Source organism: Propithecus coquereli, unplaced genomic scaffold (assembly GCF_000956105.1).
Source record: "Propithecus coquereli isolate 6110/MARCELLA unplaced genomic scaffold, Pcoq_1.0 Scaffold314, whole genome shotgun sequence".
Taxonomy (NCBI): domain Eukaryota; kingdom Metazoa; phylum Chordata; class Mammalia; order Primates; family Indriidae; genus Propithecus; species Propithecus coquereli.
The window spans coordinates 2,199,273-2,222,493 of NW_012148775.1; the positions used below are offsets into that span (position 1 = coordinate 2,199,273).

Consider the following 23,221-nt stretch of genomic DNA (forward strand, 5'->3'; position numbering starts at 1 on the left):
AAGGGGTGGGAGGGATAACAAGCAAAGAACTCCTCCTCTGACGGGTGCTCTGAAGGCCCTATGCAATTGCTCGGGGCCCCACAAAGGACCCCAGGCCCATACTCAACAGGTCAAACACAGCTACCAGTTCAATGTTCTTAATCCTCCTGCCCTTAGAAAATTATTTCTGGTACTTTCCTTTCAGAATTTCATTACCATCTTCCCTTTCTTCACCTCAAAATGTTTATGTCTCCTGATGTAGCACTCAGCTTTAGGGAATAATTTTAAATATAGAAAACGCCTTATGTTCACTGCAGCATCACTTAAAACAGCAAAAAAATCTTTGGACACTATATGACCAATGATAGAATTATGTAAGTTATGGTGTACAAACTTGTTGGGATATTATATAACTATTAAGAATCAGTTTTATGAATAACTTGTTATAACTTAGAAATATGTTTAAGGTCAGAAATATTATTTTTTAAATGTAATAAAACAACATTAACAGTAATTATTTTAGTGTTGGGGAAATGTGGATAAAATCTTTTGTTTTCCGAATTTTTTCATTTCCCAACTTTCCTAGGATTGACATAACTTTCCCACTTTATCTTTTTTGCCCATTATCTTTTTTTCCTCAGTGAGGAAAGCAGAGCTGTGGTAGGCAGTGAGATCACACAAACAAGCTCTTGGGAGCAAACATACAAACAAAAGCCAATCTCCCAAACCAGGCTATGATTCCTCTGAGAGGCTTACAGAAGCCAAAGCTCATAACAAGAAAACTGCAATAGTCAAAAGAGCAGCCACTTTACCAACACTCCTGAAAGGTCAAAGGAGAAGGCGGGCCTTTTTTCCGCCTCAGCCTGAAAAGGGGGCCCACTGGGATGGACCTCAGCTGAGGACTAAGCTTACAAGGACTGGAACCACTGTGCTCTGCGAGATGCCCAGAGAGCCTGGATTTCTACCTCCCACCCCTAAATGGCCCGTTTCTCTCTGGAAACGTAATCAGGGACCAAGGCCCACATCCCTCCACGTCTACTGTGCGCACAGACTCTGCACCCTAAACCAGCATCTACTGGTCTGTCCTGTACCAGCCCCAGCGGGGCTGCTACCTTCTGATCTGTCAGGGAATACATGTTGCCAATAATCTGGGCTGCCATCTTCCGCGTGTCAGTGGAACGGTCCTGGAAGGCTCTCTGGACGATGGGCATGATGAGGGCCAGGGATGGGGCGTCGATGAAGTGGACAAACTTGGTGTCCAGCAGGGTCTGCAAACACTTCTGGGTCTTCCTGGAGGGGTCTGTCAAGGCATCCAGCAGGACCGGGGCAATGGCTGCACGTCCAAACAGGAAGAGGCTGGTTTGTACAAGCCTAAGGAGTGGCAAAGCCCCAGGGTCCCCAGAACTGGAGTGGATGAGGGAAGGGAGCAGGGGTACCTCCCCCTGAAGCCCTACAGTCACCAGCTGGGGAAGCCAGCCTATCTACAAAGAGCAATCCTTATTCCACTGGCAGGAAGCAGAGGTCACTATGGGGAGGTGGCAGCTGTCACTCCTTTGAGATGAGAAGCTGTGATCTGGCGGGGCCCCCCAGGCTGGTTTCAATGAGTACTGAGCTACAGCCACAGGGCTGAGCTGCCACAGGATTGCTTCTTGGGCACTATGGACCTTATTCTGGAACCAGTAATCCACAAGCGGTTTTGGGAAAAACCTGTTCTGAGACACCAAAGGCCCCTAAACCAGTGATAAGAGTGAAGCACACAGTGCTTAGAACAGCTAACATCAGACAAAATGAGGTCTCAAAAACACCACACAAACAGCCCGGCAGAAGGAATTCCAAGAGGAATACCTGGGTTATCTTTTCCACAGCCCAGGGAGTTTAACCCCTATAAAGACCCATGATGGTCAATGATACACAAACTAATAACCCAATTTAAAAAAGGAAAAAGGTTTTAATCTTTTTTTTTTTTTTTTTTTGAGACAGAATCTCACTCTATTGCCCAGGCTATAGTACCGTGGCGTCAGCCTAGCTCACGGCAACCTCAAACTCCTGGGCTCAAGCGATCCTTCTGCCTCAGCCTCCCGACTAGCTGGGACTACAGGCATGCACCACCATGCCCAGCTAATTTTTTCTATATATTTTTAGTTGTCCAGATAATTTATTTCTATTTTTTTAGTAGAGATGGGGTCTTGCTCTTGCTCAGGGTGGTCTTGAACTTCTGAGCTCAAATGATCTGCCTACCTAGCAGCAGGGTGGGGGCTGTTGAACAGACAGTCCTCCATAGAAGATATGCAAATGACCAATAAGGACATGAAAAGATGTCCAACATCATTGGTCATCAGGGAAATGCAAATCAAAATCACAATGAGATGCCACTTCATACCCACTATGACAGCTATAATCAAAGAGGCAGATAATAACAATTGAAACCCTCATACAATGCTATTGGGAATGTCAAATGGTACAGCCATTGGGACACTGAAAAATAGTCTGGCTGTTCCTCAAACGGTTAAGCAGAGTTACCACATGATCCAGCGATTTCTTTCCTAGTTATCTAACCAAGAGAACCAAAAACACGTGTTCACACAAAAACTTTTACACAAATATTCATAGCAATATTATTCTTAATGGCCTAAAAATGGAAACAACCCAAATGTTCATCAACAGATGAATGGATAAACAAAATGTGGTACATCCATGCAATGGAATATTATTCCACCATGTAAAGGCATGAAGTACTGATGCACGCTACAGCATGGATGAGCCTCCAAAACATTATGCTAAGTGCAAGAAGCCAGACACAACAGGTTCACATACATATTGCATGACTCCATTTATATGAAATGTCTGGAATAGGCAAACCCCTAGAGAAAGAAAGTAGATTAACAGCTGTCAGGGGTTGGGGGTAGAAGGGAAGTGATGAATGAATGCTAATAGGTATTGGGTTTATTTCTGGGGTGATAAAAATGCCCTGGAACTAGACAATGGTGATGTTTACGCAATTTTGTGAATACACTAAAAACCACCGAACTGTACACTTTAAAAGAGTGAATTTTATATTATGCTCATTCTATTTCAATTTTATATACATGTAGCTTCATATCTATGCAGGATCCCTAAATATAAAAGCATTTCTACTTATTTGATAGACATGAGACTGTTCTGGGCCTTAGAAATCCCCAGGACTATTGAGCATTGTAAAAGTCGAAGCCATAGAAGCAGAGAGTAGAATGGTGATTACCAGGAAGGTGGGAGGGTGGGGGCTGGGGGTAGATGGAGAGACGGTCAAACGGCACAAAGTTTTAGTTAGGCAGGATAACTAAGTCCTGGAGAGTCACTGTCCAGCAAGGTGACTATAGTTAATAATACTCTATTGCATACTTGAAATTTGCTAAGGGAATAGATCTTAAATGTTCTCACCACAAAAAAAGTATTAACTATGTGAGGTGATGAATATGCTATTTAGCTTGATTGTGATTTTACAATGTATAACACATACCAAAACATCACATTGTACACACGAATGTATAAAATTTCTACTTATACCTCAATAAAGCTGGAAAACAATTTTAAAAACAAAAAAAAAATGGGCAGGGCGCAGTGTCTCACGCCTGTAATCCTAGCTCTCTGGGAGGCCGAGGCGGGCGGATTGTTTGAGCTCAGGAGTTCGAAACCACCCTGAGCAAGAGTGAGACCCCATCTCTACTAAAAAGAGAAAGAAATTAATCGGACAACTAAAAATACATAGAAAAAAAAATTAGCAGGGGTGGCGTATGCCTGTAGTCCCAGCTACTCGGGAGGCTGAGGGAGAAGGATCACTTGAGCCCAGGAGTGTGAGGTTGCTGTGAGCTAGGATGACGCCACGGCACTCACTCTAGCCTGGGCAACAGAGTGAGACTCTGTCTCAAAAAATAATAATAAAAAAAAAAGCATGTATCCTTTATAAATTTTGTGTTTGCCCTATCAATAATTGAGAAGCGTGTTGAAATTTTCCACTATGATATAATGTATTTTCAAATTTCTCCCTACAGTTTTAAAAATTTTGTTTTATATATTTTAAGGCTATTACATATTGAAATACACTGACTGCACAATGATGCGCCAAGCCGAAGCTTAAAATTTAACAAGTACGTGCCAGTCAAGGTGGCTGGCTGGGTTTGGTTCCTAGCAATTGACCTCTTCCCATCAATCAAGAAAGAACAACACTAAAGCATTCAGTTAGGTTTGGGAGAAGAGGAAGATGAAGGAGGGGAAAAAAAGAATATAAATGTATTTATTACCACTGAACTATACCCTTAAAAATGGTAAAGATGGTAAACTATATATGTATATCTTACCTCAATAAAAAATAAATTAAAAAAGAAGAGTACAGTTCGGTTAATACTAACCCTTTCCCTAACCCTCCCCCTGTATCACAGCCCTGCTGGAATAAGATGAACAGAAAGTTCTCAAAGAACCTAACATTTTGGATGGGCTGATGTGGTCCAGAGACTGTCACTCATGCTCAGCTTAGGGCACAGGGACCTCCCCTGGTCAAACTGCTCCTGAGCCGATGATGGGGAAAACAAACTGCTTCCAAACTACCTCGAACTAACTATTCTAGGAAAAGGGATTCGCAGGAGTCAGAGATCATTTCACGGTGAATATATCTGTCCTCAGAGAGCAAAGATCTTAGCTGAATGGGTGCATGTTCCCTGCAGTGTCCAAAGGCGGGAGGGACTAGGGGTGCAGCCGGGGCGAGTGCCCTCGTGGGAGAGGCATACCCAGGATCTCCGGGTTCCTGATGACAGAGCCGATCTGCCTGAGTGCCTGCTGTCCGGCCTTCTGGACTTTGACGTGGGAGTCGGTCAGCACCTCCGTAAGCTTGGGCACAATGTTGGGTAGGCAGGATGACAGCTGCTTGGGAGCACAGTACGCCATTGCCCCAAGCAGCTCCACTGACCCTGCAGACAGCGGACATATGCCCAGCACTGAGTCACTGAGCACAGGCCAGCAAGTCACCTGGGCTGGCTACATGGACAAAGGACATCTGGCCTATTCCCCCACAGGCTGTGCTCAAGCAGGCCCTGGGTGGAGGGCAAAGGGGGCTGCCTCTAGCAGAGGGAGCAGAAAGCTCCTAAGGCCTACTGAGCTGTAGGATCACAGGGGAGAGGCAGGACAGTATGAGGGAAAAGAGGTGAGACCAGCACAGGGGAGACCTGGCTTAGCCCTTGCCATGATCCCAGGCCAATTCGCTGAATTTCTCTGGACTCCGTTTCCTCATTCACAAATGAGGAATGTAGGGGGCCCCAGATCTTGACCCTCCCCAAACCAGAGCAGCTCTTCTTATGTCTGTTTTTTCTATTAGGGTTCCAGATAAGATTGTATTTGTAAAAAAGAGTTTGGGGGGGAAAAAAGCTTTAAAGCCACAGAACTAGCCACAAAACAGCTTTAAAGCTCTAGGATTTCCTGACTTAGGGCTGTGGCTCTTGTCAGAGACTGGTTCTTGGATTGAAAGCATAGAAACTCACTGCGCTGCCCAAAGGCAGAAAGTCTTGGCCTTATCCCTGGGTGGGGGAAGGGGGCGGCACAAGCAGGACAAGAGCTGTGGCTACCTGGATCCCTACTAAGGGCAGTTGTTGGGACAGGAAGTTGAGGGAGAGACGGAAGGGAGTGGCCCTACCGGCTTTGGTCCGCCAGGATTCCTCCTCCAGGGCAGCCAGTAAGGAGGGGAGCACAAGCTTCACCCCGTGAGCACTGAGATTGCTCATCACAGCCTTGGCACAGTCATCTGCAGCCTCAAGGGAGGAGAAAAGACATTCAGGGGCCTCCTCCCCCAAGCAAGGGTCAAGGCCTGAAGCTAGCGCTAGTGTTCCTCCAGCGACCAACACTTATTAGGGTTCTGCTGTGTTGGACCCTGGGCCAGGGCCTAAGGGGACAGCTGAGAACACGTCTCATAAAGTTTCAGTCCTTTACTGGGAATCAGAGCAGTAAGCTGTGCCCGAGGTGCAGGCAGGAGGGATTCTAGCAGCAGGAGCTTTACACCACCTCTGACATCCCCTGGCTGAGCCTCACACCCAGCGGCCGCCCTGGTGAGCAGATGCTCTCTGGTGCAGCCTCAGGACTTACCTCACGCACGTACTGGTTCCCATCCCCAAAGCACAGCAGCAGATGGGGCAGCACGTGAACCACGTAGGGCTCGAAGAGCTTCCCCAGCATGGTGCAGAGCATTTCGAAGGCAAAGAGGGCTCCTAGGGAAGGAGAAGGCAGGACAGCAGGGAAGGAGTGTCCTCTGGGGACAGCCACAGGGAATGGAAGGGCTGGCAACCTCCCTGCCACCTCTTCTGGAAACACTCGAGCAGCTGTGGGACTAGAGCAGCCACCCCATGAGGAAGCACCACCCTCTGCTTCAGCTCAAGAAGCCCCGGAACAGGGAGGTGGCTGAGCGGAAGAGAGGAGACAACAGGGGGACTCTCCGTCACTTCTTGGCACTAACAGCTAGATCTCTCTCAGCTAAAAGTGTTGCTGAGTTAGAAATTAGAAAGTCCAGGCCAAATCAGCAAGGATCCAGCTAGACTGGGTCATAGACAGAGCCAGCCCCTCTGCAGCACACACACAAGCACCAGCCCTCCAGCTGGGGCGTAAAGGCCAGATTCCTTCCTCTGGCAGTGTGGGGACTGACTTCCCACGCTGGGCAGCACACAGCTCAGAGACGCTCACCTTCTCGCCGGCGGAAGTTCTTCTTATCCTGGATGGCATCGGTCAGCGCTGCCATCATTTCCTGCTGCTTCAGTGACAGGATGCCCAGGCCCTTCACCAGGCCTGCCAGCCCGTACGCAGCCCCTTTGCGTTCTGCATACTTGTCCGACTCCAGCAGCTGCTGCATAAGCCTCTGGATCATCCCTCCGGCATCCTCCTTGATGGCTGGGACAAGAGGCGGCAGACAGCTGGCCACGGACTCCTGGACCTGTGAGAGGGGCCTGCCTCATCAGTGCTGTGGCTCAACTGCAGTCAGTTCCTGGTGAATCAGAGTCCTCCACAGTACCCACCACTAGATGTCCCTGAGCCCCACCTCAGCCACTGCCTGCAGGTGCCACAAGGTGTCAGAGAATCAAATGGTGTTTGATACTCTTAGGTAGGACACAAGATAAAGCGCCCATCAGGGTGCACATTACATTCTGTTAGTGACAAGAACATCAGCCCTTATGGTTCTGGTCTAAATAAAGAAACTAGGCTTGGGAGCGGGGTGGCCCCAAGACCGAACCCACTCAAAAGAAAGATCTCCAGAAAAAAGCACGCTACTGCACCTCCATAAAAATGCCCCACATCTCTCAGTTGTTCCATAAAAATGCCCCACGTCTTCTCTGTGACATGTGAAGTCACAGAGAAATCGGGCTGGGCCTTACAGGATCAGGGCCAAATTGAGTGGCACCAAAAGATGTCCAATCCTGCCTTCCAGCCACAGCTCACGAAGCCCACTGGAGAGCAGCAAAGCACCATGCTGCCAGGCGCCCAGGGGAGACACTTTTGCAGGTTGGATTTTCTGAAATCTCACGTGACCACAATTTTTGAAACTTGTTTTCAACTGTGCATTCTACGAGGACACTGTGGATCGTCCAAAATGCAAATCACAGGATACATATGTAAATGTATGATTTTCAAAAAAGAGACACAGAGAAGAAATCCCTTTGCACTATAGCTTGGAGGCTGGATTAAAAGGCACCTGCATCATGTAACATAGAGAGCATCAGGAAAAGGCTTGACATAAGAGGGTGGCTGTCTTCTTTTTTCTTTTTTTAATATTTATATTCCCAGGGCAAGGTCAGTAAATGAGTAGAAAAAATGAAAATATCTAGAGAGATCTATTAGAACAAAGTAACTCCTTCTCCCAGGGTGTTCTTGACCACGAACCAGGCTCTCTCCTGCAGAGGGGATGACTCCTGGCTGAGGGTGGGGCTTTCTGGACCCTGATCACCTGACTGGGCCCCTAGCATGCCACTACCTACCCACAGTCGGGTCTCAATTCCCCAACGGCCTTGGGCCCCAGGTCAGATGTGGTACCTGCTGGGACGGGGTGGAGAGGGCAGCGATGAGCTTGGCAACAATGGGCTTCACTTTGGGGTCACTCTTGTCCAGGTGCTTGGCCAGAGAGCCCATCAGGACCACCACACTCTGCCGCACAGCATCGTAGCTGGCATCGTTGGGTGCATTCTTCAGGAACTCCTCGAATACTGGCAGCAGCGAGTTGACATTCTCCTGGAAAGCCGAACCTCAGGTCAACTTACAGGCTGTGTCTGTAAGGTCTCACGTCTGGCTCTGGAACAGGCATCCTGACAAACCAGCCAGCAATGCCAGCAGGTCTTCCAATTTTCAGGCAGGACTGCAGCAGACTTTGAAGAATTTAATATCCTATTGGGGTCTTTTTGGCTCAAAAGAAATATAAGTGTCATCTTCAACAGCAGCTAGTGCCCTGCCAGAATTCCTGGCACTCAGCGTCTCTCTCCACTGCACAGCCTCATCTCCTGCCTTGGCCTGTCCTCTCAGCTGGCTGAGATGCTCTTACCTTCCCATGGGTGTTGAGTGTTGCAAGGGCTGCATCTAACATGCACTTCCGGACATCTGGGTGTCGGTCGTTGAGGGCATCAGGAACAAAAAACTGGAAGAGTGGCTTCACCTGAGAGCTATCCAAATACTGGGAAAGCTTGTTCAGGGCCAGGGCCAGGCCACACCTGGGAAAGAAATGGGAGCATGTCGGGGGCAGGGACAGCCAGGGGCCTCCTCTGTGGCTGGAACCTATGCAGCAGATAGCAATGAAAGGGAGCTTGCCCACAGCAAACACCACGTCAGGGACTGAGCACAGAAAGAAGACCAATGCCCAGTGCTCACACAAAGGTCTACCCAGTATTCCAAAACAACCCACTTGTTAAATAGAGACGTGAAATCTGCCCTGAGTTTACCTCCTACAGGGTGACCCTGGGCAGGGGACCAGCTCTGCCTCAGTTTCCCCAGAGGGAAAAGTGAGTGCAATGCTCACCCCTCTATCTCTAAGGCAGGTTGTAAGAGAAGAGAGAGGTAAGGGAATCAGATGTGAAGGCACTTGGTAGTGAACATATTCTACAAAGGCAAAGTGGTATTATTTTCAGCTACAGAGCAACAAGAAGGTCCCAAAGGCAAAAAGAATCTATGTCCTATCCCTGGCTGATCATCTGGAATAAAAAAGAAATAGGCTGAGCATGGTGGCTCAAACCTGTAATCCTAGCACTCTGGGAGGCTGAGGCAGGAGGATCGCTTGAGGCCAGGAGTTTGAGATCAGCCTGGGCAATAGTGAGATCCCATCTCTACAAAAAATTAAAAAAAAATTAGCTGGGTGTGGTGGTGCGCACCTGTAGTCCCAGCTACTAAGGAGGCTGAGGCAGGAGGATCACTTGAGCCCAGGAGTTGGAGGCTGCAGTGAGCTATGATGGGCAATAGAGCAAGACCCCATCTCCAAAAAAAAAAGAAAAGAAAGAAAGAAAGTGGGATGGGCCCATATACCACTCCACACTGACACATAAGGCTACACAGGAGTAGAGAACGCCAGGGCCAGCCATGCAGACAACTAACGCCCTCATGTGTTTTGTGCCCCTTCTGAGGAAGGTGTCTCCCATGGTCACACTGGCTCCCAGACATCTGCCTAACCCTCCAATTGCTACTCATAGAGAAAGGCTAGTAGGTAGGTTCTGTTATTGTGCCCTTCCCACACATGAGGAAACAGAGGCCTGGAAAAAGAGAGAAACACACCCAAGGTCACACAGCTGGCACAGCTGGCGCTAACCCTAGGAGCCAGCACTTGAACTCAGGGCTCTCTGACTCTGAGGGAGGTCCTGCTCCTTCATTCCACTGCACCATGATCCCATGCTGCCGCCTCACAGCACCCACCCCAGCCAATCTGCTACATCTCAGAGAGCTCAGAGTGGATGGAGATTGGGACAGCTGTTATACCTGGCTTCCCACTGATCTGGAGGAGATTCGGAGATAACTCGTCCCAAAGTATCCAGCACTGGGGGCGGCCGCTGTAACAGACAAGTTGGCAAATGCTCTGCAATGGGCAGACCAATGACCCCGGCACCAGGACCGTGAGGTGGGAAATCAGTCACAGCCACCCTGAGCCACCGTGAGCTCTGAGACTCCTGTCTGGAGTACGGGGCTGAGTAGAGCCCAACCTGAACTCACACCACCCAGACCACATCAGGGCTGCACAGGTCACTCACATAGAGCTTCTCTTGGTAAATCTCCATGAGCCGGCCCATAACCTCTGCCGCCTGCCTCTGGTAACGCGCCACCGCTTGGGAGAGGGCTTCAGCCCCGGCCTGCCTCACAGCTGCCTCATGGTAGATCACATCATCAATCAGCAAGGAGCAGAGGTCTGGCTGTAGATCTAGGCTCATCGTCGACCAGAGCCTGTGGCAGAGACCGGAAGCGGGGGCTGCTCAGACAAGGATCTGCGGCACCTGCCCAGCCAACCCCAGCCACCTGGCCCTCCTCTCACTGTAGACTGAGCGGAGCACCCTGGGTTTGGTTATTTCCTAAGGGCAGAGAGGACAGAGCAGTAGAAAACCACCTCCTGCTGGCTCTCACCTCTCAGCCAGCTTCCGGATCTCCTCCTCCTTGTCAAACTTGACCACCCAGAGCCTCCGCAACAGGTTCAGGCCATTCTTCTCGTCAGTATCAGGTGCTGGCAATACCATGTGGAGCTCCATCAGCCCCTGGGAATGGATGGGATTCGACCTCATGAGGCATGACCTTGCAAGAAGAGCCTCTGACCTGCCTCCTGGCCTCCCTCCAGGCTGTACTGTAGCCACTGCACGTGGCTAAAGTTAATTAGAACTAACTACAGTAAGTTCCTCAATTGTACCAGCCACATTCCAAGAGCTCACACGTGGCTAGTGGTTACCTCATTGGACAACACAGATAGAAAACATTTCCAGCACTGCAGAAAATTCCACAGGACAGCACTGGCCTAGGGATGGCTGTGCATCAGCCCAATTCACTGCCTACTCAGAGTCTCCTCAAAGAGCTCTTCTTTTATCGAATGACGGTGTGAGGGAGTAGAATTTTTTTTTAATGTAAAAATTAAAACTTTAAGACAGACAAAACATCAGAAAAAGTGCATTCCCTCTGTTCAAAGAATTTTTAAGAAAAATTCACCATACTACCATCATTTTCCACATTTTACCATGGGCCAGGAAAACTTTGTCACATATCAAAAGCAGGAGGCTGCAGATCAACATTTAGGACCACTGTCTTATCAGCTCAAGGAGATTGTTTAGTTTTTGGTCCAAAAGCCATCAAGAAAGCCAAGCATAAGGTAGTGGGTGGAAGAAATGAACTAATCCTGTGAGTTAGGTTTGACCATAAAAGTACCAAGATCCACATTCCAGTTTAAAAATTAGCTGAAGTCTTCCAAGGTAAAGAAAAAAATAGTGATGTATCACGACAACTTCTTAGTCTTTCCATTCTCAGAAAGACCCCGACCCACCCCTGTGACTTCTTCTCTCTGCTTCCAGGACCTCCCATCAGGGTGAGGGACTTTCCCTCAAATGCCCATAATGTAGTTTGCACTTGCACAGAGTGACAAAGGATGCCACAGTGGCCCTGTAAGGGAGTGCACGCGTACCCGAAGTGCAGTGTCCCTCACGCTGGCACATGGGGACTGCAAGGCACAGAGCAGCACATCCACCTCCTCCTGCTCTGCAAAGGCACAGCCATCCTCGCCACTGCTGCTGGCACACAGGGTAGTCAGGGTATCTGAAGCCAGAACCTAAGGAGGACATTGATCCACTGGGTTCAGTTCAGCAAATCATTTACTAGCACAAGGTCAGGGAATGGGCTGAGGGGCCCAGAGAGGGGTCTAAACTGAGAACGCCCACCCCCATAGCACGAGTAGGGTTAAGACCCCCAACTGCAGGCTAGGGACAGTGGCAGGACCCAAGCAAAACCCCTCACTAGCTGAGAACAGTCAGACTGGCTCTCCAAAGCAGCCCTCCGCCAAAGTCCAACAGTGAGGCTGAGAGAGAACTAGGACTCAACCCCTTGTACTGGGACCTGGGGTCGGGCTCATAAACTAACTCACAGCAACAACCAACTGAAAACCAGGTCACCTGTAAGCGGGGCGAGCCCGTCCCGATCACCCAAGTCAGAAGACGCAGCATGGCCACCCGAGGCAGCAACTCCGGACCATTCTAGGAGAGAATAGCAGGTAGGTTGGGGGGAGGCTGCAGGGAAGGTCTGTAACCAAGCCTGGTGGCCAGTGAAGTGGCATCCTCTCACGCACGAGAGAACACTCGGGGTCATACAACCAACTCCACCACAGAAATCTCATTAGGTTTACAACTAAGTCCACAGGCACTGACCCCTGACCCCCCAGTCAACATGATCCTCGGAGACTAAAAATAAATTCTGAAACTTGCCTAAAATTCAGAGACAATGAAATCTAGATGGACCATAAACATATGAAGAGACACTCAACTTTACAAGTTAATAAAGAAACACAAAATAAAACAAGACATCATTCTTTCACCCATGACTGGCATTAATAGTATCTGAGGTTGAATTAGGTTTTGAGAAAAAGAAATTCATAGCGAGAGGTAGCACAGAATACGCCACATAAACTAGCAATTTTGTGTCCAATATCTGTCCTAAAGACATGCTCACACAGGGTGGGCAAGGGGCACATACATGCAAGAGAGGCATATGCACACATGGCAGTGCTGTTAAAAATAGGGAAAAGTTAGCAACAACCTTAAAATACCCATCAAAAGGCAAGTAAAGAAAACATGGTACACCCAGAGCACAGACAAAATCAATAAAATAGATCTATAGGCACTGACATGGAAAGAGACTCCAAGTATACAGTCATATGCAAGAAGCAACATGACCCATTTTTACCTTAAAAAACCTACCATGCTGAGTCTGTGGCTGCTGTATGTATAAACACACACCCTCCATTTCCCTGCCAGAACTGTTCATGGGTCAGGACATGTCAAAAGCCCCTGCCTCCCTGATCCCCCTCACACTAAGGGGAAAGCAGAGCTCCCCTGCCAACCTCGTCCACACGTCCAGGTGGGGTGCTGGGGGAGGCCCTCAGCTGGGCGTGGACGGTGAGGATCTGAAGAATCTGGGCCATCCGCTCCTCATCCTCCTCACTGTGGTGGGGCATCTCAGTCAGCACCATCTTCAGAAACGGGAAGACCAGGGAGAAGGCTGGTGCGGACAAGGGCGCAGCATCTGTGAGAGCAAGAAGCAGACAGGATGCTGCAGGCATGCCAGGGCCCCGGGCCGCTGTTGCCTGCTTCCCTTCGCAGGGCAGGTGGGCAAGGGGCAGGGCCAGAGGCCCCACTGACACCTGGAAGCACATGGGATAATAGGGACAGCAGGATGGCAGCCAATAGCCCAGCTCTAAAACCAAGCCTGCTTTTATCCCACACGCTGCCCAGTTCCAGGATGTGGAAATTAAAATAAGAGATGCCAGTGACAAGCAGTAAAACCCTTACTGGGAATCACAGCCAGTCAGAGAATACTAGGGTCCAATTTTTCAGATGAGGAAACCAAGGCCCCAGATTCAGAAGGCCCCGGGTGACTCATGTGGCCAGCCCCATACTAGCTCACACTGCCTTGTGCCCTTGGTCCCGGCCCTTACCTGGCTCTCCCTTGCCCGCTCTGCTGGTGATGGTGTGGGTGTGCAGCAGTGTCACTGCCCTCTTCACAGCCACCGATAGCTCTTCCTGGCACCAGGACTTATCCAGAGCGCACTCTGGCTTCAGCATGCGCAGCGTCACGTGGCTCACCAGAGTGCCTGCGTTGAAGAGAAGGGACCGGCAGGGGATGACTCATACAGAGACGCGTGACTCATACAGAGACGCAGAATCTGACCGTGGCACAAATGAGGGACCCTCTGGCATAACAGTCTGTTTCCCCAAAATGTCCTCAACCTAATTTCTCACTTGATCTTTGTGACAGCGCCAGAGGATAGGCAGTTAGAGAGGCGCTGCCCTTTTGACACTCAAAAAATTATAAGTGCACTGAGAGGAGACGTGAGCCACCCAAGGTTATTCCACCAAGAGTAAAGCTTTAAGCTATATGGTGCCTCCACCTCCTGTGCAACAAGCCTAGCCAGGTGACAGTTCTTTGGCAGGTTATGTGTGCACTGACTGACTTCACTCAGAACCATTCCCAGATTCCAGCCTCATCCATGGGGACGTATCCAGGTCTGTTTAAGGTCATTAAATAACCCACAAAAGTAGAGCCACCATAATTCCCAGCCACTCTCCCTGGTCTTTGTTTCTCCAGAGCTGACAGAAAGCTAAAGGTCAGAGACCTTGATTGCTATAGACACATGGCTGTTCAGAAGCTCTGGGCCACACTGACCAGCCACATTGCACCAAACCATCCTCACTGCCAATGAACCTCATTTTAAAACTGGTACAGAAAGAGCAGACACTGACTAGATCTAAAACCGGGTGCTCAGAGGGAAGGTATAGAAGATGTAAGACAGGAGAGGAGAGGAGCCACCATGTTTCTTCTAAGCACGTCCAGCCTGAGGTTCCTGAGGCTGCTTCCAAATGGAAACACAATTCAGCAGGTGAGATCACCACGTACCTCCCCACAAGCACTCAGGGGCATCCTCTGCCCTCCCCTGGGCCATCCCCACAGCCAGCAAACAAGGACTAACCCAAAGCCTTGAGCCTAGGGGGCATGACACAGGCAGCCAAGGACAGGAAGGGGTTCTTGATCCTGGGAGCAGCCAGGGGAGATTTCAGCAAGGGCAGGAAAGAGTCAACCAAAACAGGGATGTACTGGGTCAGGCCGGATGGGTTCTTGGCCACGATGGTGTCCAGCAGTCCCAGCGCCGCCTCCAGTTCCCCATCCAGCTGCAAGCAGAGTCGCCCAGGAGGCAGGTCAGCAGGACCCTGCTCTGGGACGGCAAGGAGCAGCCCAGGCCCCCAGCACTCTTCCAGCACGGGCATGTGGAGGTGGCGGCCACTCACCTCCTGCAGCCGCCGCCGGATCTGCGCCTCCCTGTCCAGCTGGGCCTGTAGCATCTCCTTCTGCTTGCTGGTCAGCTGCACTTCCTCTTTTATGCCTTTCTTCTTCTTTATCTCCTGAAGGGGATGGGAAAACCAATTCCATCCCCAGGGAACAGATCTCCCTCCTACCGGAAGGAGGCAAGCTTGCTTCTGTAAACAGCGCTGTGCCAGCTCTAAGTCTTGATTGGGCCCCCAAACCCTTCATGTTCCCCCCACCCCAAAGTCACAGCCACCTGGTTTCTACAGAACAGAAACAGCCACAGAGAAGCAATTCTCTACTGGATTCTCTACCAAAAAAGGCAAGAAGGGCCTTTTGTATGTAAGAGAAATAAAAAGTTCCTCAACGTACTCAAAGGAATATTCTGGCCACACGGCTTCAGAATGAAAACTTTAGTCTCCCCCTCCCCAGTCGTTCCCTATAGAAGCTCCCTCACAGGACAAGCTGAAGCCTGGAAAATTCCTGCACAGTGGCCAGAGATGACAAGGCAGAGAAATCACTCATTCATTCAGCAAGTCTTCACTGAGCACCTGCATTACGCCAGGCACTGTTCTAGATGCTATGAATACCATGGGGAACGAGATAAAGTCCCTGCCCTCATGGAGTTCACAATCTTGTGGGCAAAGACAGACAATAAACAAGTAAATACAAAGACAAGATGATCTCAGATCATGACTAATGTTAGGAAAAATGCATAGTAACTGAAAAGAGGGGCAGAGTCTACTCTGGGTCGGGTGGACAGGCTGGGCACCTCTCTAAGGGCACATGTGGGCTGACATGTAAAAGACAAGTAGAACCCAACCTCGAAAAGACCAAGGGAAGAGCAAAGGATGAGACAGGAAAGAGCCCTGCATGCTCTGTTCCTGTCAGAACCAGCCCTGTCCAAAGCTTAGTATCACATTTGAACCAGGATTTCCTCAGAGGCCCCAGTACACCAGGTGCTGTGCCTGCTGTCAGGAGTAAAGACGGGTCCCAGCCTTCAAGGAGGTGGGAGGACAGACGGGGAATCAAGCAATGCCACTGAGTGGAGAAAGAGATGGATGAACTGCTGCTGCTGCCTAGCAGAGAAAGAAACTCATTTTCCTTGAGTCGGGGTGGAGGAACCTATGGGGAAAGGGTCAACAGAGTGTAGCCAGTGGACCAGGCACTGGTGGGGGAGATCAGAGTGTGCAATGAGCCTCAGGATGATCCAAGGGAATAGCAGATGTGCAACAGGAAAAGCCACCAGCCTGCAGCCTGTGGCCACCAAGCTCAGCTACCCACTGTGAGATGTTTCCATGTACTCACCTCCTTCAGCTCCAACTCAATGATCTGCTCCTTGAAGGAATAAGCTTTGTTCTCTCGCTTCATGTTGGCCTTTTTTATGCTGTCCTGCTGGGCACTGAAACACGAGAGCAGGTGATAAGCCAGCTTGAAAAGTGCCTCCAAGCCCTTCAGCCTCCCACCAGCCATGAAATCCCAGCTAGTTTTAAAGTACTGTGCACCAGGAAAGCGCCGGACACTCAATACACTCTGGTATCCAGGACCTAAGCACCATGGCTGGAACACGGCAGGCGCTTGTCTAATAGGTGGATGGGTTGCTTCATTTGTAGGATGGGTTGCTTGTCCATCCTGCAAGCAAGAAAACTATGGCTTGGGGAGGAAAGGTAACGGAACCCGCGAATGGGGTCTCACCTCTGGATGATGGATTTGTCATACAGCTCCCCGGCAGGGGTCTGCATAATGGCAAACTCCTCCCGCGTCACCAGGCGCAGCGCGGGGTTCTGCACGGTGGCGGTGATGGTGCTGATGAGCAGCGGGAGGACCCGGTCCGGGGACAGGATGGAAAGGGAGCCCATGGCGTTCATGGAGGACTGCCAGATAAACACAGACACAGTCAGTGTGTGCCAAGGGTGGCGCTGAAGGGTCCCCCACACCTAGATGCCCTCAGCGTTGGCTCCCCTTCTTCCTGCCACTGCCTTGTCTCTTTTTTTTTTTTTGAGACAGAGTCTCACTGTGTTGCCCTGGCTAGAGTGCCATGGCGTCATCCTAGCTCACAGCAACCTCAAACTCCTGGGCTCAAGCGATCATCCTGCCTCAGCCTCCTGAGTAGCTGGGACTACAGGCATGCGCCACCATGCCCGGCTAATTTTTTCTATATATTTTTAGTTGTCCAATTAATTTCTTTCTATTTTTAGTAGAGATGGGGTCTCACTCTTGCTCAGGCTGGTTTCGAACTCCTGAGCTCAAACGATCCGCCCGCCTCGGCCTCCCAGAGAGCTAGGATTACAGGCGTGAGCCACCGCGCCCGGCCCTGCCTTGTCATTTCTGAGCACCACCCATCAGAGTGGCCAGCTGGAGTTTGTTCGCCTCACTCAGCAAGCATTTACCCCTTTGTCTGATAACAGCACCCTAATTTAGGGAGACACACTCCTCCCCAATTCTCAATCTCGGTGGTTCAGGTGGAGCTGCCCTCCCCCTTCCCAGAGACAGGCATGTGGCCCCAACCAGAAGGACGGGCTTAGGGATGAGCACAGGACCCAAGTCAGGTCAACCAGAAGCAAAGAGACCCCAAGCCAATTGACATTATTGAGAAATGCAAGCTTCTTCCACTGCAGCTGCTGAGAAGACACGGGGTAAGCCTGCAACTCTAGCAGCAATCTTGCTACCAGAAAGGGAAAGACTGAGAATGGAGCCCATGTTGTGAAAAGCAGGGACAAGAAACACAGATGGACAGAGTAAGAGAAACACCACCTACAACATTCCGAGGCCCACATCTGAGCCCCTGTAGTCAGCATCAGCTGAAGCCAGTCATACCCCTGCACTTTGCCAGTAAATGCAGCAATAAATTCCCTTTTGTGCTTAAACCTGTTCACACGCCTGTCACTTGCAACAAGGGTCCAAGCCTACATTTCATCACACCTTTATCTGCTTCTTTGAGTCCTCCCTTCCTGCATCCTGTGACAGGAAGACACCCCCAACCTGAGGCCAGCCCAGCTCACGTGCCAATCACCTGGTTCAAGGGACTCTGTGTGGTGATCCTGGGAATGATCTGATCCAGGTGCCTGGTGATGAAGGCTTCAGGATCGATTTTCATCCTGGTGAGAAGTGCTGGCCAGAGTCCAGACTGCACTGCCACTGAAGGGGAGGGGAGCTCTTTGAGGCCTTCTGCCCAGAATGCTCTTACCCTGCCCAACACAGCCCCCACCTCCCCTGTACCTACTGCAGCCACACACCTAAGGATGGGTGGTGGGAGATGATCAGCAGCTCCCGGGCCAGCTGCTCGGTGTCGGCGACATCACCCTTGAGCCCTGGCACCCCAGAGATGACACACAGAGCCTCCTGCAGGACCCGTGGAGGCACATAGGCCTTGCCTGCCTCAGTCACATCCCCAGCATCAGTCACCAGAGCCTCTGAAGGCAGCACCTGCATGGAGATAACACGTGAGCCCCCACTGCTCAGAGCCCTGTGCAGGCTTGGAACAGAGAAGCCAAAGATGCCAGGGACACAACAGGTTCTTGCTCATGTTGTTCTCTGGAGTTCCTACTGGAGTGGAGAAGGATGTCCAGCTTCCTGCATTAGGACCCACAATGCGAATGAAATGTGAGATGTGCCTGGAAGGAGGAAGCACCGGTGACTTAGCACCTAAAAAGTCTATGTGGGGAAAAAAAGGCCATGGAAACTGCAAGTCTGTCACTGGCCCATATTCCTCAAGCAGTGAAACATGGCACGAAGAACACCGAAATAAGAGCCAGGTCTTTCAGGGTCTTCCAGCCTGTGGAAGACCCTGTGCAAATCATTTCAGCTCCTGGAACCCTGGACAACTCACATAAAATAAGCGTAATAAGCCCTATCTGCCTTTGAAAGGTACTGTGAAAAATCAAAAGGAAGAATGGGTAGAAAAAGCTTTAAAAATTACAAAGTGCTTTAAAAACAAAAGGTGTTGTTCAATTATACACGGATGAAGAGGTTTAGCTACATGTCAAAAGGTATGGGGGAAAAAAAAAAAAGTCTCTGAAAAGGAGAAGGAACCATATGAAAGATGTTAGCAGAGCTCAAGGACAAGGCAGAAGATTCTGGCATCACCGAGTCCGAGTGAGAGAGAAGAGCCCAGGAGTAGACCGGCCAAGATCCCATGGCATAAGCAGGGTCAGCTAAGTCGACCAGAGAGCCCCAGTTCTAAAGCCCAGATGCCCTCACCTTGTGAGAACTGAGAACAGTCTTCAGCTCCTCCAGGAGCCCATACGCCAGCTTAAAGCCCCCCAGAGAAGACAGCAGCTTCCGAACCGTCTGCTGAGCCTGCTTGCGGACATGCCAGGTACGGCTCAGGAGCACGGCCACCAGAGCCCGGTGGTACTGCCTGTGAGCAGAGGGACACATGGCAAGGAGCGGGGCTTCCCACAGCCAATCCTCCCACCTCCCACACACCCTATTTCTCAGGTTCCTGCCATGATTTGCCTCATCTGGCCCAAGGGAAAAGGTAAGCAAGCCTCACGTACCGGACTTTGTTGCCAGTGAGTCTATGCGGGTGATCGAGTAAAAGTCTCTCTGTCAGATGCAACACAGTACACAGGGCTGGGAGAGGAAACAGTGCAAGCGCTTTTAAAAATAGGTATATGTATACACACACACACATACCCCACCCCAGAAAGAACTGGTACAAATTGGAAAATTAACACCAAAATGTAAACGTGGGCTGGACTCAGTGGCTCACACCTATAATCCTAGCACTTTGGGAGGCTGAGGCGGAAGGATCACTTGAAGTCAGGAGTTCAAGACCAGCTTGAGCAAGAGTGAGACCTTTTCTCACTCTTTTCCTGCTACGCTTGAGCCCAGGCATTTGAGGTTGCAGCGAACTATGACGAAGCCACTGCACTTTAGCCCAGGCAACAGAGCAAGACATGTCTCAAAAAAAAAAAAAAAAAAATCGAGGATACAGGAGAAGCTGATAAAATTGGTTATCTACAGCCAGGGGAACTGGGTGGTAAGAGATTAAAGGAGGGTTATAATTTTCAGTGTAGATCCTCTTGTATCTTTTATTTTTGAATTACATGAATATATTTCCTATTTAAAAGTTAACCAAAAATTTTTTAAAAACCAGGAAGTGACTAACAGTTGTAGCTCATTAATGGTATGTTGTGATTTATGAGTCAAAAACTCTTCAAATCACCAATTAGCGGCAGACACCTGAAGGCAACCTAGAATTTTTAAACATACATTTAAAATTCAACTGTTCCCTTTCTGCCAGGATAGAAACCAGTAGTTTTTGTGTCTCCTGGTGGGGGAGTAGAGCCTGCCACACTCCACCAGAGCTTCTCAGCTGCCTCTTAACACAAGAAAACCTCTGAGACAGCACCAATTACCCAATCAGCTATAATTACAGCTAATATCACTGCTCTGTCTCCGCAAATCTCCCAGGTCTCATTTCCTTACATTCCCCACAGCAATGAATTAATTCCCATGACAGCCGAGCTGCTGGCCAGATCACTCTGGTCCAGTTTTTGCAGAGCTGACTGGTCAGTCAGGGAAGGGTCCTCTCTGAAGGCCTCCTGGGGAGACTTGGCCTCAATCTCATGCTTAGCTAAGGCGGTGGTAACTTACCATCCTCAGAGGCCATGAGCAGGAACTTCTCAGAAGTGAAAATCTGCTTCTTCTCATCCATAATCAGCTGCCAGAAACTGTTCAGTTTGGCCTCTACGAGAAATAAAAGGTTACCCCACAACACAGCTCACCGTGTGCCCCGGGGCTGACCTCCTCCATCCTGAAGCTGCTGGGACGAGCTTTGCTGATGGACCCTCCTCTGCAGCAGGCAGACATGCTCCCCAGCAGGGATGGGTCATCCCACACTCACTGCTCTCCCGTTTTGAGAACTAACCTCAATCCTTCTGGTGTCACTCCCTGTATGAAAACCTTCGGTGGTTCCCTGCTGCCTACAGGAGCCCAGGTGAGCTGCTCCTCATCTGGAAGTCCCACCTCCTCCAGGCACCAAGCTGGAGTACTTGAGGTTTACACACTCACACCAGGCCATTCCCATCAGGACAGTGAAATCCTTCCCAGCCTTCCAGGTCCCAGTGCAAATGTTTCCCCCTTCATGAAGCCTTTCCCCATTCCCATCTCCCAAACTAAACACAATCTCTCCCTCAAAACTGCTCTAATGCCGCATTTTCCGTTAAACTATGGACGTATTTTTGCATTTCTTCACTCCTACTACAGAGAAAGCCCCCTGAAATTTGCTTAAGCAAGGTCATGTTCCTCTTAGCATCCCCCCTCCCCAGCTAGCCCAGTGCCATATACACAGCAAGAACACAATAATACACGAAGAGAGCCGAACTCCATGTCTAACCACAGGAATAAGTTCAGGTATGTCTGACTGCAGAAATTGGGAGATGGAATAAAAGCATGAAATACTACACCACCACTGAAAAGAATGAGAAAGCTCTTTTTGTTGTACTGATGTGGAATAATTTCCAAGATATATAATATATATGGCATATATAATATACACAGTATATCACTTGGCATGTATAGCATGTGACCCAATGTGTTCGATTATGCATTGACTATCTCTGGACACAAAACTGGCAATGTTGTTTAGGGAGTGGAACTTAGCAGCTGGAAGACAAGGCTATGGGGAAGCTTTTCATGTTACCTACCCTCTTTTAAATTTTGTACCATATGAACGTACAACCAACTGAAACAAAAAGTCCTGATGCTAAATGCAGGTCAGTCTGGCCATCATCTATAAGGCCACATCCCAGAGCACTGGAGCAACAGCACAAAGGAAGACAGTGACAGAGTCCCCTGGCTACACTCCCACTGGGACCCTGAAATGACATTCCTGAGGAAGACAAGCAGTGCTGTGGCTGACCCAGTGTGGTAAGGACCAAGCTGATCCTAAACATCAAGACACTCCTCCCAAGGACTCTGTAAGAGGCCCTCGTCTGCCACTCTCCTAGACTCTTACCGGCCTGTGAGTCAGCCACTGAAAGCTTTGAGAGCAACAGGGCTGCAGCGACCCCTTCAGTGACTGTGGGAACCTGAGTGCTCTGGGAGGCTGCCTTCTCCACTGTCTGGATGAGCAAGGGCAGTAAGTCCAGGGCCTGCAATAGTGTGTCACCTGTGGAGACAGGACAAGCACCTTATCAAGGACCAGACATCTTGAACCTCAGGGGTGACAGGAATACTTGAGAAAGGAGTTAACCACCCAGATTTGAATTGGCTAAAATCCTTCAGTTAATTTGTCAAGTATCTCAAAGAAATGGAGTTAGAATCTAGGGCTTAAATCAAACTCTACAACCACAAAATTATGGTAGAAGGATCCTTACTAATCCAATAGTCCAGCTATTCATTTGATGGACAAGCAAACAGAGAGGTTAAGTGAGTTGCCTAAGGTTACACAGCTGGTTGAGGCAGAGCCAGAGCCAACCTCAAGCCTATCAATTCCTATTTGGCACTCTTCCCCTATACAAGACCACCTCTGGATTCAGATTCCAAAACCAATCTGCTGACCCTATGAACTAAACCCATTTTTTGAAAAAAAAGTAGAAACCAGTTAAAACTACAGCCAAACCTATGTTTTTGTAACTACTAAAGGGGTACATCAGAACATTTCACAATGATCAACTCTCCTGTTTGGCCGGTAAGAAAAACATAAGGAAAGAAAAAAAAAAAAACGAAAAAAAAAAAGAGTATTTCACAAGGAAACCAATATTTCACATAATGGTATGGATTTGAATCTAAGAAATGTTTATTTTGGCCGCACGGTGGCTCATGCCTATAATCCCAGTACTTTGAGAGGCCAAGGAGGGAGGATTGCATGAGGCCAGCAGAACAACATAGCAAGACCCTGTCTCTAAAAAATAGAAAAGAAATTAACTGGGCACAGTGGTGCACACCTATACTCTGGAGGCTGAAGCAGGAGGATCACTTGAGCCCAGGAGTTTGAGACTGCAGTGGGCTATGATTGTGCCACTGCACTCCAGCCTGGGAGAAAGAGCAAGACCCTGTCTCTAAAAAAACTAAAACAAAAATTAGAAATTTTTTTAAATTAAAAAAAAAAGACATTTTATATTATGTTTATTTTAAAAGCATTGAACAGAACTAGCTCAAACTGAAGAGATTAGGTAAAACCAAGTCTCTGCCATCTACAACTCAATATAAAATCAAGTGTAATCAATGCAGCAAAAATACAGACTGAAATATGAATGCACAGACTGTTTTTATA

The 23,221-nt window shown here is 49.2% G+C and overlaps 1 protein-coding gene across 1 annotated transcript in view; it reads right to left on the reverse strand.

Moving 5' to 3' along the window:
* GCN1L1 (GCN1 general control of amino-acid synthesis 1-like 1 (yeast)) overlaps positions 1 to 23,221 on the reverse strand; it is a 57,284-nt gene that overhangs the window by 17,180 nt on the left and 16,883 nt on the right. The window contains exons 15-38 of the mRNA XM_012650177.1: positions 21,962 to 22,114; positions 20,599 to 20,691; positions 19,497 to 19,572; positions 19,198 to 19,357; positions 18,234 to 18,423; positions 18,011 to 18,135; positions 16,693 to 16,871; positions 16,306 to 16,399; positions 14,982 to 15,095; positions 14,666 to 14,864; positions 13,634 to 13,789; positions 13,040 to 13,221; positions 12,096 to 12,176; positions 11,612 to 11,755; positions 10,573 to 10,700; positions 10,206 to 10,395; positions 9,937 to 10,007; positions 8,519 to 8,684; positions 8,017 to 8,211; positions 6,676 to 6,922; positions 6,085 to 6,206; positions 5,639 to 5,753; positions 4,740 to 4,919; positions 1,092 to 1,312 (exon numbers count right to left, since the gene is read on the reverse strand). Of these exons, the coding sequence (XP_012505631.1) occupies positions 1,092 to 1,312; positions 4,740 to 4,919; positions 5,639 to 5,753; positions 6,085 to 6,206; positions 6,676 to 6,922; positions 8,017 to 8,211; positions 8,519 to 8,684; positions 9,937 to 10,007; positions 10,206 to 10,395; positions 10,573 to 10,700; positions 11,612 to 11,755; positions 12,096 to 12,176; positions 13,040 to 13,221; positions 13,634 to 13,789; positions 14,666 to 14,864; positions 14,982 to 15,095; positions 16,306 to 16,399; positions 16,693 to 16,871; positions 18,011 to 18,135; positions 18,234 to 18,423; positions 19,198 to 19,357; positions 19,497 to 19,572; positions 20,599 to 20,691; positions 21,962 to 22,114 (3,581 nt within the window). The remainder of the gene's footprint in view (positions 1 to 1,091; positions 1,313 to 4,739; positions 4,920 to 5,638; positions 5,754 to 6,084; positions 6,207 to 6,675; positions 6,923 to 8,016; positions 8,212 to 8,518; positions 8,685 to 9,936; positions 10,008 to 10,205; positions 10,396 to 10,572; positions 10,701 to 11,611; positions 11,756 to 12,095; positions 12,177 to 13,039; positions 13,222 to 13,633; positions 13,790 to 14,665; positions 14,865 to 14,981; positions 15,096 to 16,305; positions 16,400 to 16,692; positions 16,872 to 18,010; positions 18,136 to 18,233; positions 18,424 to 19,197; positions 19,358 to 19,496; positions 19,573 to 20,598; positions 20,692 to 21,961; positions 22,115 to 23,221) is intronic.